Here is a 13152-nt window from a genome sequence, read left to right as displayed (position 1 = left end):
AATTGTTTGAAATTTGCCCTATTTTGGCAGTTGTACCTACTTTGTTAACTGTGAAAAAACTTGAGGGCCAAGGAAACAGGGAGATAACCTGATTTCTGTTATACTATTGGAATTTAATCTGATGGCTTTCTTTCCCCCCAAAAATATCCTTAGTAACTCATTTTCTGTTTTAAATTGTCGTCTCTTACATTTCAGTTAAAAAAAAAAAAAGTAAAAAACCTGTCCTGAAAACTTTCAGATGTCATCACTGACTCTTTCCATTTATAACCATCTAAGAATAGGATTCCTTCTGTTACCCATCCTGAGCCTCCAGCTCTGCCATAGGCCTTTCTCAATGCGTTAAGAGAGCTGCTTACACTACCAAAAATAAAAAGATTTAGTGTGTGTTTATAATGAATGAGCACAGATGTTCCTAGCTATTGCTTTACAACTGCTGTTGCTCCCATGCTAGGTAGTCACTCTGTAAAATGTGGGCCAGGAATCCTTTAGGTATGACCAGTAGTCTCTATTATATCTTCAACTATCTTTTCCATTTGTAAAATTGTGTGGTAAGAACTTTGAAACGAATGATGGAGAAGGTAGCACTGTAGATATGTTAACCTGTTACTTGAAATACCTGTTGACTTGCTTTATTGTTACTTCAAAGTTATGGTACTGAGTGGAGGGGCTGACAAAGCTGTACAAGATGAAAAGGAATGGTTTGTACTGTAAGCAGAGAAAGGGGCTGGAGAAGAATGAATTGCTGCCATGTAATAAGCTTTCCAGGTATGGAATAAAGTATGCTAATAGGCTTCCCAAGAGCAGATTTTGTAAGAGTACCTCCTTCAGAGCCAGTGAACTGCCCCTGCATTCAATGCTGCTCTAAAATGGAGGCATTCCATTAATTGCACTTTGGTTTTGATCATTCTTTTTTATGGAGAGGAGTAAAAGGTAATCAGCAATCTAGGACATGGTGGAGTCACTGTCCCTGGAGGTGTTCAAGAAATGTTTGGGTGTTGTACTGATGGACATGGTTTAGTGGGAAATATTGGTGATGGGTAGATGGTTGGACTGGCTGATCTTGGAGGTCTTTTGCAACCCTGGTGATTCTATAATTTGTGGAAACTTGCCAGATTTTGTGGTGTTTTGGACTTTAAGGAAGGTATGTCTTTAGAGCTGTTAAAAAAAAACAACAACAACTTTCAAATGTGTCAGCAAAATGATGCATCTCGCAGGGAGGAAACACTACCACTAAATAGATTAGTTCAGTGTAGCTAGAACATTGAGTACAGTTATGTTCTATTTCTGAACTTGTTTACAATAATCTATAAAAGCTTTCTGCAGATACTGTTTTTTAGAAAGGAAAGGTAGTTTTTTTGTGTGTCTATTTAAATTGAGTGGAATGTTCTCCTAATGGTCTTACTTTGCAAAAGTGCAACTATTTCCATTAGTCTCAGGAGCTATGAAGAGACTTCTCAAGATGAGATTTGTCTGTAATAAAGCAAATGTAATGGTGTAGAGTCAGCATGCCGTATATGGTCCATCAATCTGCTGTAGTTGGCAATTTGTGGACCTGTAGGAATTATTGCCACATTTCTGACTTATAACATCTTAACTGTGAGAGTGTGCATGGGCTATGTGGAGCTCCACTCCTGGTGGTGGCTGTGTCACTAATTTCTGAGTGTGCTAGTGTCACTCGGCCACCAGGCTTCAGGTCAAAAGGATCTAGGTTTAAGCAGATGACTCTTTTCTGCCCCACACAGAACATTTTTAGTGCATTCTTGTTCATCAGTTTTATGCATACATCCTAGCAAAACTTCAGTCAGCCCCACCGCTCTGATTTATCCGAATCTCTGTGTAATGCCCATTCAATGCCTAACAAAGCAAGCCATACCTACAGGTAGATATGAAGCACGATAACTTTTCCTTTCACAGGTCTGGGGTGATATTCAGCCGCTGAGATTTCCCTTGTAGAAGTTGAGAAGCTGTTACTGTCATGCTTTACAATCTGGTGTTACAGCCCTTCCCCGCCCATATCCCTGCTGTGTGTTTAGCCTGGCAGTTTGCTCTTGGTGCTGCCCCTTGCAGTCTTGTGAGCTTGCTCCAGCTTGCTCTCCTTGTGAAAAGCTACCCACAAGTTCTCTGGTTACATGTGACACCTCATGTGTATTCCGTACTGTAAAGAGAAATGATGCTGCTCATTACTGATTATTGTTATTCTGCTTCCCTTCTGCTTTGAACCCATGCAGTTAAAATTGACTTCTGCCAGTGGTAGGTACAGAACTGTGCGATAGAGTAACGTACACAGCTGGTAAAGTTGCTGAAAGAAGCAAGTTAGTTGTTAATAAGATGAGTGGAGTGCATACAGCAGCAAAATTTTGGATCAAACACTTGGAGACGTGAAATTGTGGTGCGAAGGTGATCCCATGCACCTACAGATTTGAAGTACTTGGCACAAGCCCTGCTTTGATGGGAAACCACAGCGTGTTTACGTACATAAAAGTAAAGTGGTGGAAGCTTGGAAAGCATTGTTGTCATCCAGGGCATAGAGGAACCATGAACTTTCTGCCTCCCTTTCTGTATTAAATCTTGGTGGGAGGCATAAAAGTCAACAAATAGTAGAAGAAAGCCAGTAATTAAAGTACTGCAAAGAACTGAACATTTGGAAAATAAGACTTGAAGTTAATGACTAGAGAAAGTCATTGAGGTCAAGGGGGCTGTAGAGCAGATTCCAAGCAATATAATAAAATGCCACGAAGACACTTAAGATAAGACCTGAATATATAGAGGTCTTTCACTAAAATGGAAATGAACTTGAAAAGTTTCTTTTCTACCTTTAATTTATGTTGAAATGTAAGGAAATTCTATTGTTTTGAATACATCTTTTTTTAATTTGATTAGAGATTAAAGACTGTGATTGTTCTATGTGTATTTAGTTCATTATCTGGCTAAACTAGTAGGTGAGACTTGTCACAGAGAAAATCCTAGCTGATGGAGCCATGACTTGTGGAAGCAGTAGGTTTCTCACTGGGGCAGGAGGCCATGGGGTTGGGCAATAGCACTTTCAGAAATTGCTTCCGAATTAAATTATTCTGTGATTCTAAAACAAATGACTCCACAGACTCTCAACATTTTTTTTTTAAAATCAATTAGATCTATAAATTAATGTACTTCAGAACTAAAAATGATAAGCTTCACATCCAGTGTGGGGAAAAAAAAAAACAGTATACTGTGTGCGGTATAGGAGCTGACCAACACACAAATCTACATCAGGAAGTTGTAGATAAGGCTTGTTTTGCGTGATTACCCAAGAATCAAATCACAAGAGCACTCGATGTTTTAGTTCTGTGCTTTGCTTCTGAAAAATAAACATTCTAATCATAGCAGAAATAACTTTAAAAACAAACAAAAAAAGATATCAGCAGTCCATTGTTAGTTTTAGAGGTTATAGAAACTCTTCTTTCAGTTCAGTTTCAGCTGTACTTTTAGTCCATCAGTCCTGTTTGGCTCATGAGAAGATCTGTTTGGTAAAGATTCAGTGTGGCTTATGTTGCTTATTTTTGTGGTTTCAGGGAAGTAATTTTAGGTAGTCAGGGATAATTTTTATGGAAATAATTTTAGGTCACCAGAAGTTATTTTGCTGATTACAGGAATAATCTTCACCACTAATTACATATTTATACTGAGAAACAAGTCAGAAAACACTTAAGAATAGAATTATTTTAGAAGACAGAATTTATGCAGCAAAAGGAAATCATACATGTAAGCAACAGATTTCTACCACAGATCAGTAGGCACAATTACTTGTGTGTTTGTAGAGATATTGGTATCTAACTCCCCAGGCTGAGATGGGAAGGGCCTGTTTTTTGGAGGGCATCTTGTTGGGCCTCCTGCTCACAGTAGGGTCAGTTGGAGCAGGTTACTCAGGGCAGTATACTCCGGCTTTGAGTATCTCAGTGACTGGGGGACTGTGACCTCTCTGGACAACGTGTGCTGATGTGTGGCCACCCTTCCAATCAAGAAGATATTTTTCTTACGTTCAGGTGGAATTTCCTGTATTTCAGATTGTGTGCATTGCCTCTTTTCACTGAGTACCACGAGAAGAGGTGGACTTTTCTTGGAGGGGCTGGTTCTTGAAAATCAACGAGCAATCCTAGATTCCACTTCTTTCCACTACAATTTCCCAAGGAATTCTTCCAGTCAGAGCCATGAGCTGGCCCAGGTCTGCTCTCCTGAAGTTTGGGGTTGTAGAATCATAAACTCGTAGACTCATCTAGGTTGGAAAAGACCTTCTAGATCACCAAATAAAATCTGACCTGTCCCGTTGCTACACCGTGTCATTCATTTGCACATCTCTTGAATGCCTTCAGGACTTGGGACACCACCACTACCCTGGGCAGCCCGTTCCTAGGCTTGACCACTCTCTCAGTTAAGAAATTATTCCTAATGTCCAATCTAGATCTTCCTGGTGCAATTTGAGACCATTTCCTTGTGTCCTGTCGCTTAGGATCATGGAATCACCAAAGTTGGAAAAGGCCTCCAAGGTCATGTGATCATATCTGCCCTGTTCCCTCTTCTCACAGGCCTTAAGTTTGCCATTTCGTGGTCACAGCAGTGAACTTCACCTCCCCTTGAACTGCCTAGTGATGTGCTTCTTAGTCTGGAAACAATTCATCGTGATAAACATTTGCCAGGATAGAGCCTTGTAGTTTATTTTAAGAATTAAAAATAGATATGTTTAATTTACACATCGTAAATTTTGTTCTTTTCCCATTTTTTTTAAATACATTTACTTATTCTCCATGTACATCCAGGTCTGTTTGCTGAGGGAGCTGGGGTCAGAGAAGCACAAAACATGTTCATTCTTAATTTCCAGATAGCTGCATAAAAGGCCTGGAATGGTACAGGAGGGTGAAAAGAGCATAGCCTTTGGTAAAACCAAGAGCAGTTCCAGGAATAAAATGTTCTTTTCTTATTCAGCATCTTATTCAGTATCTTTTCCTCATTAATGAAAAGAGATGAACATCTAACGTACACAAGTGTTGCCTGAACTGGATGTGGTTACTAGCTGCTTCATCCTAGTATGTTAAGTGGCTAAAAAATTGTGAGATGAATAAAACTGAAATGGACTTTGAGCTGACTATGGAGCAAATGCGTGCTATTTGAGATGATAAAGGTTTGTTATACCATTAAGCTCTTCTTTTACATGATTAAAAAATGAAGTGCAAAGCTGCCTGAGCATCTTCCTGCAGCCATGACCCTGCGTTTACCTTCCCCTTTGTCCTGACTGGGGGATCAGCTGATGGCTCAAAGGTGAGGCAATGCTTCCTGAGTCATGCTGAGTATTTCGTCATCTCGTTAGAAACCTGCTAGCTATATGTATGTGTGTGATTCACTGTTTGTTCAAATGATCGCACTGAAGTCTATGAGCACCTGGAGTACACTCAGTTTTTATTATGTAACTTTTTTTTCTCTCTCTCTCTCTCCAAGTCTTTTGCTGTTTCCTCTATTGGTTTACATATATTGTTGTTATGATAAGCCATAGAAATGCCTGAAGAAGATGGAGGTTGCATCTCCAGTGTATTTTGTAGGCTCAGGGATGTCTTCTCTCCTAGAGAAGATGACTTCTCTGGATTTTAATCTACTGCTCCCTGGCTTTCTTCTGTGCTGTCTGCAGCTGAACACTTGTGAAGTAAGCTGTCGATTCTTTATGGGGAACATTTGTTCTGTCAGGAAATAGCCACACTTGGTATGACCTGTTCTCAAAGTAATCTGGGGGGGATTAAGAAGCTGGCAGAATTCTCTCCTGTAACCAAAGATCATGGCCCTGTGGCAGCAGCATGTGCTGCAGAGGAACCTTTGTCTCAGGTGAATCAGAGCAGTGCAACGTCAACAGACACCTGCAGTGCTCTTCTGATAACACGTGGATGATGCTGAACTCTGGATGGAGAAACAAATGGGCAGTTATCTAGTCAGTGTTTTATCTTATTGTAACGTAGATCTGTTGGAGAAATACAGGATCACTTTGCCTGGTCTTTTAGAAAGTAAAAACAGATCAGTCGTTTAAGAACAATTACAGCAGGGAGCCCCTTTTAGTATTGCAGCTTGCTTGTCATGAAGCACAAGATGCTAATCTTGTGGATTTTTGTTCCTCTTACAGGTGCCTGAGATTATAAGCTCTATTCGACAGGCTGGAAAAATTGCTCGTCAAGAAGAGTTTCAGAATAATTTTTCAGATATTGAAGACCCTTTTGCCAAAAAGTTTGAGGTGCTGTTCTGCGGACGTGTGACTGTAGCACATAAAAATGCACCCCCAGCGCTCATAGATGAATGCATTGAGAAATTTAATCATGCGAGCTGTACAAAAAAGTCAGATTCCGATTCCTCATCCCAACAACATGAAACTGCCAATAACTCCGGAGGCTTCTCTTTCAGCAACAAATTTCGGTCTGTCTTCCAGCCCTTGATGGGTGAAGAGGAGGAGAAAAGGCCAATTAGGAAATCCTTTTCGCAACCTGGACTTCGTTCCTTGGCTTTTAAGAAGGATTTTCAAGAGGGAAGCCATAGGGGTAACAGCTTTGTCAGGTCTTTTGAAGAAGATGCCATTTCACTAAACCTAAAAAGTCAACTTATCTATGGACACAGTGTTGTGCAGCCAACAGACATTGCAGAAAACCGGACAATGTTGTTTACGGTAAAGCAAGATTTGCAGCTAATGGTGGTGTTCTCACATCTTGGAGTTTGGAATGGCAAACAGCAGAGCTCTTTTTCTTGCAAATGGCAGTTACTTTTTTAATAACTTAATTGCAATTACCAGAGCTAAAACTAAAGTCGCCTACTTCTTTATAAAGCACTACCTATCAGCATAAAGTATTTTATGTAGTTAAAATGGCTTTGTGCTATGCGCTTTAAAACAGCGCTATCTGAAGTGTTGGGCTTCTAAAGAAAACTTTTTAGAATGCAGCAGAAAGTTAGTTCCTAGTTACACAATTGCAACACAGTATGTGTAGTTACTCTGGATATTCACAGAAGAAATAAATTCACAGATGGATGAATTACATGTAACTGGGGCAGAAGAAACGAACCATGATGTAGGCTAGTAGAATTTATGTCCTATGATAAGCAGCGTAATGTCTGAGTAATAATGCAGTTGTACAGTGACTCCCTTCCCTACTCCACACTACCTACGCTGCTGTCTTGCTTTTGTGTGTCTGGAAATCCTCTTATCATGATAAGTAAGCAGCAAAAGTACCTTTTCAAGACCTTAGAAAGAAGTAAGGGTTTGTACTATATGCTGCTGCTTATAATCCTTCTGATTGACAATTTACTTACCATGTTTTGTGTTTCGTAATATCTTATCATACAAATCTGGAGCTGATTGCTATAGCTGTCTGTTATGAGCTCATCTCAGATCTGTCAGCTGCTTTTAGGGATGGCAGTTTTTAGAAGCAGTAACAGCATTTTTTAGGAGGAAAGAGAGCTGCCTCTGATTGCCAAGGTTGTATGTCTGTAAAAAAAAAAAGAAAAAGTAAGTAATAGTAAGAGATGTAGTTAGCTATACCTGGTTTAAAAACTTCTGTTTACTTGTGTCAGACTGGTAGCAGAGGCAGGAATGGAAGAAGATGGAGTGACATTTTGCACTCTAGCAAAAACAATTCCATCTTGATGTTCTCCTGAGCGGATGTTTCACACAGAAAACGTAAATGCCCCTTATAATAAGATAATAGTAATAATTCCCTTATTAATTCACATACCTATTTTAGAATCAGGAGGATTAGAGATGGGCATATTTGAGTCCAGGTCCTCTCACTCCAGTGAGTACACTTCTCCTTTATATTAAAAACGTACAGCAGTTCTCAGAGAGGCATGCAGCTCCAGCTTGGATATAACATCAGTCACCTGCTGATAGCCTCATTTCCAAATTCTGCAGCTTCTTTTTAAAAATCTAATACAAGACTTACCCTCATCAGACTTTCTGATGTGCTGAGAACTGCTAGGAGTCTGAACATAATCTGTTAAAATGTTATAAAGGTATTGCCAAGAGTTGAGAAATATGAAACAATAAAATATAAACCTTATAAAAAGCCTTCATCCATCAAAAGTTTGTGTCAGCTCTGGAGTCACTGCTGTGCAAACAGCCTACAGATTAAATTAGGTTAGAAAATACACTCCAGTAACTTTATTTTTATAGTTAGAGCCTTTAAATTAGATGTTATGAGTATCTTAAATAAATAAAATCCAACTACTTCTTCCCTCCAGTAAGTAAATAAATAGAGTGGAATACAGCTAGAGGCATACACATGGATTTAAATTTTGGGGCATTTTATTCAGTAGCTTTTGTAATATGGTGTGTGCCAAGGCTGTAGAAACGAAGACAAGAGTGTTAATACATTTTCTCAGTGTGAAATGAGTTACTTATGGTATAACATTACAATCATCTAATTAATCGCTGTTCTCAATCTCATGTTTCAAATGTGAAATTAAATCAGATTTCAGTGTGCAGTGCTCTGAATGCCAAACCAATGCTGTTTATTCTCTCCTTATTGAGTAATAATTCACTAATTGGTTTAGGAGTACAGCTAGAATAAAGTTAGAGATTTTGTTCAGGAAATGTTTTTGTAATGAGGAAAAAAAGTAATTCTCATGTTACTTGTTGTCATCCTGTTATTTTTGCTGTTTTTTATTATTATTATTTTTATTTTTTAGATTGGCCAGTCTGAAGTTTACCTTATCAGTCCTGACACAAAAAAAGTAGCAATTGAGAAAAGCTTTAAAGAAATATCATTTTGTTCTCAGGTAAGATGGGGTGCATATTCTTTCTTGAAAGCAAACAAATAGATGTGTATATATATTCCCCACTTATGAATCCTTATGGATTTATCTCCCAGCTTTTCATATGGATTCTCACCACATGATTTCAGTAATTGCTGTTTACAAGTTGCTAGTTAATCAGTAATTCTGTCAGACTGTCATTCTTTCCTTGTTTTTTGCATTGTAATTTCTGACATAAGGGCTCACTTCCCTGTCTGGTGGATGAATAATACAAGTTTGAAGAAACAACCTGGTGATTTCTGGCTGCAATTTCAGCAGGCGTTATTGAGAATTGTGCAAATCTGTGATTTTCTGGGTTGTATCACTGTATTTTTCAAGGAGATATTATGAGAGGGGAAAACAATTTGTAAGAGTTTTCTGAAACAATACCTCTAAATTTAATTTTCAAGAGCATAAATTACATGTGAGTAAAAGACAACAGTCTGCAGTGCAGAGGTAATGTGTGTGATGCAGTGAGAGAAGGCATATTTCAGAGCCTCCTCGTTCACTGGCTTTCTCACACTATTTTGCACTTGCTTATCTTGCATAGCGACATTCTACTCAGTGTCTTACAGTCTAAATGATGCTGGGATCTTGCTAGAAGTTTTGCGATAGGTTTATGTACCCATTTTTAAATGTTAGGACTATTATTTGCTATAATTGTAGCTTATTTGTTTTGTGATATGGTTGTTGGTTTGGTTTTTTTTGTTTTTTTTTTTTAAATAAACTGATGAGGAAAGCTTTCATCATTAAATGTACATGTACCTATTCTAAAAATTTTGGAGTAAATTCACTAGTTTGCATGATGTCAGATAAGAGCTTTGAAGAGAATTCCTTGTTCACAGAAAAAATCATCCCCATGTTCCCGTTGGCCCTTTCCCTAGGCAGCAGCTAGACAGACTTCATGTCATGCCCTGCAGGTCAGCAGACTGTCATGCCTTTCAGGGCAGTAGCAAGCAAGTCTGATTGAGTCTGTCCTCCTGTTTGAAGCATGTGTGGTTGGGTAGATTTTGTGTCAGCTTGATGAGTGTTGATCCTGAGCTGCAGACCCAAGGGCTTTTACCCCAAGAATGCAAATTTAGAAGACTAACCAGAACTATCTTACATATTTATCTTGGTAATACAGCCTTCTTAATTAAACTTTTCTTGGAGGCACTGGAGGTAAATTATAGGGGAAATCAGAACCAGTGCTTTATTTCCAGAATGCCCACCTCACCAGTAAGATCCTGGAAATAGAAGGAAGAAGCATGTGACCTTGGGGCAGTGTCAGAGATTGCTGATCTGAAACAGCTGAGAGCAATTGCTTGTTGTTGGTACCTTGCAATTCTATGTGCAGGGCCATTGTCCCAGGTGCTCTTCCTCTACTGCAGTGATTGGACTTTCAGGAGAAGAACCATGGGCAGGGATGTTAAAGAAAGGTCACAGAAGTTTGTATCAGCCCTTTCATGCGTTATATAATTACCCACCTAAAGTGCTTTAGCTTGAGCATCCAGTGGAGCTAGAGCTGGAGAAGCTGAGGACTTGATATTATTTGAGTGTCCTGATCTGCTTGTTCTCGTGGTATATCAGTATCTGATATTTGTGTGATAAAGTCTTTGTTGTCTGTGGGTAAATATGTGGATAAACTCCAGGAAGCTGGGTATTTATATGTGTTATTTTCCTTTATTCAGCTGTTATGCTTTGAGGGTTTATTGTTAGTATTCTGAATGATAAAACATTTGAGTTGCTGCAGGATGTTTGATGCTACCATGCATTCTTTTTGGGCTACGTGCCCCTTTTGTTTTATAGAAGTATTCTGTTCCAGTGTTGTTTTTTAAAAAGTATTTTTGTTGTGATAAAATGACAAAGAGAATATTCAGAAATTCCTGCTGAGTTAACAGGGAAAAGAAGGGGGGAAAAAAATGTCGTGTTAGCTATCTTCAGATTACATAACCCTCACTGAAATTTCTTATTTTATGAAATTTCTGATCATTACGAGTGGTTATTGTGACTTTTTGATCTAACAGCTTGCTTCACTTTAATGTGGTTGTACCATGCTAGCTAGAAGGAACAAAAGGATACTGAGTGCAACTGAATCTGTATCAGTTCTACCACTCTGCATGGTATTCATCATAAGGTTTAACCACAAATTGTGCACTGAGGAGACATGCACAGGTATGACCTGACTCATCTGAAAGTCATTTCCTGAAAGAAAAAATGCTAGCAATTGAATATCTTCCTTAGCATTTTACCAGGAGGTAATGCTTATCTACTGTTCAAGTAGATTGTACCTGATGTTGCATGTCTTTTAGGAGCAATAATGCTTCCATGATTCATTTTTAATATATTAAACCGTTTTCATTTTTAAATAGCCAAGCTTTTAGATTGGAATACATATGTGTATCGATTTTTTTTTTTTCACTTGCTTTATTTGCTCTTACAAATCTAAAACAATTATGTCTACTTAAGAAAAAGGGAAAAAACAGCAAAGCAGCTCCACTGCTGTCTCCTCTGTTAAGTAAATTATGTATTAAGTAGTATTCCTTTATCCTTGTGAGTGTTTTCCAGTGGATCTATATTCAGTCCCATTTACAATAAAACAAAGCATCTTACAAATGAAATTTAAATCATGAAGGCTCTGTAACAGAGGAGACTTTTTAAAATGACCTTATGATTTTAATGTAGCCGTAACATAGATACACAATGTCTCTGCTATCCTGTTGACCTTACGTGCTTTTTTTTTTATAGGAAAAAAAATAGATGCAAAACATTTAACATGGAACTGTTTTGTTGCTGTTGTTTTTGTGGTAGGGAATTAGACATGTGGATCACTTTGGATTCATCTGCAGAGAGTCTTCAGAAAATGGAGGCTTCCACTTCGTTTGCTACGTGTTTCAATGTACAGATGAAGCACTGGTAAGTGAAAGAAAAGAGAGACCCATTGTTATCTTGTGTTCTGTATTTTGCTGAATATCTTCTACCCTCGGACTATGCTACTGTGCAGTGGGTCAGTCGAGTGCCTCACAACTGCAGTAGGCTCAAGTTTTTGTGGGGTTTTTTCCTTTTAATCATATACAAGAAAATATTCCCAGATAGAAGCAGTGTCTATTACTGTACCACAAATCAAAAATGGTTAGCCTGGAAGAAATGACTTAATAATAAGTTTTTTGTGCTTATGAGTTCCTGTGCTGTTTCTGTGCATAAACAACTCTTTTTCGCTTGACATACACACCTTCCCAAACAGTAGTGCCATTCTGTTGTGTTTGTGTTAGGGGAAAGAGAAGCTCTGTGGAGAAGTGAAATTGTTCTTTTGCACTCTGTTCTTTTTAGGTTGATGAAATCATGATGACATTGAAACAGGCTTTCACTGTAGCTGCTGTGCAACAAACTTCCAAGGCACAGCCGCAGCTCTGCGAAACGTGTCCTCTGCAAAGCTTGCATAAACTCTGTGAAAAGATAGAAGGTGGGGTATAAAGAATTTTATGGTCAATTTTTTTTTCTTTTTTCAAACATTTTTTTTTGGTGGACTGTCTTATGTGTGAAACTGTAGGGAATGAATGCTTAAATAGAACTTCAGTTGTGGGGGGAAAAAAAATGGAGCGCCAGTCTCTCTTAGATAGAGTACTATTGTATAAAATTACCTGTAACCTAATAAGAATTTTCAAACAATCTAAGCTCCCATCTTGTATTTCAGTTGATTTTTGAAAACAAATTAACAGTTTAAATGTGTCTGAATTGCAAGTAGCCTAGCATGGTTAGCCATATGAATACAGCAAATTGCAGATAAGAAAGTTCTCAAGAACATATACTGCAATAACCTGCTGTCCTGTTGAATCTGATTAGCTAATGGCATTACAGAGCCACTGAATATGAATTGCTGAGTTTTCAATGTACTTGTTTGTGTCAATCTGTGCTCCTTTGTAGAAATGGAGCAATTATAGCCTAGAAACCAAGCTTAAGACACAAGAGCAAAACAATTATTTGCATTTCAGCAAATTTCACCATTGGGCTTCATTCATTTAAATGATTTCTGGGATGATTAGATGGCAACAGTAGCTTACCAGATCACAGAACTAGCTTGTTGGACTAAAAACTATCCAGTATTAATTTTGAAATTGGAGAACCTCCAAAACCACTTTCAACTCTGCTTTGGCCTTTAGCTAGCAATCAGTTTTTGGAGAAATTCTTCAGTGCAAAGGAATCTTATGTCTTTAATCATCTGGTTCTGAAGGAGAAATGCCACGATCAGAAACGGAAGTACAAAATACTGTTCATGGTTTGCCATTCTTCCACAGAAAATAAAAGGAAGAAATTTAATCTAGGGTGAGAGCAGGAAAAAAATAATCTGAATGGGAAAGTAGTTAGCTTTAGGCTGTCGGTAAA

The 13152-nt window shown here is 38.3% G+C and overlaps 1 protein-coding gene across 12 annotated transcripts in view; it reads left to right on the top strand.

Annotated features, from left to right (window-relative positions):
* TBC1D1 (TBC1 domain family member 1) overlaps positions 1–13152 on the top strand; it is a 95730-nt gene that overhangs the window by 39420 nt on the left and 43158 nt on the right. For 11 of the 12 annotated variants that reach the window (XM_042871073.1, XM_042871076.1, XM_042871082.1 and 8 more), the window contains 4 exons: positions 6140–6673; positions 8686–8775; positions 11581–11685; positions 12100–12232. In XM_042871073.1, the coding sequence (XP_042727007.1) occupies positions 6140–6673; positions 8686–8775; positions 11581–11685; positions 12100–12232 (862 nt within the window). Of the gene's footprint in view, positions 1–5534; positions 5672–6139; positions 6674–8685; positions 8776–11580; positions 11686–12099; positions 12233–13152 lie in introns of those variants that run through there. The other variant, XM_042871083.1, reaches the window with a different exon arrangement.

The sequence above is a fragment of the Lagopus leucura genome, unplaced genomic scaffold (assembly GCF_019238085.1).
Source record: "Lagopus leucura isolate 7727_CA_CO unplaced genomic scaffold, USGS_WTPT01 Super-Scaffold_100004, whole genome shotgun sequence".
Classification (NCBI taxonomy): Eukaryota; Metazoa; Chordata; class Aves; order Galliformes; family Phasianidae; genus Lagopus; species Lagopus leucura.
This window is presented reverse-complemented; position numbering and strand designations above follow the sequence as displayed.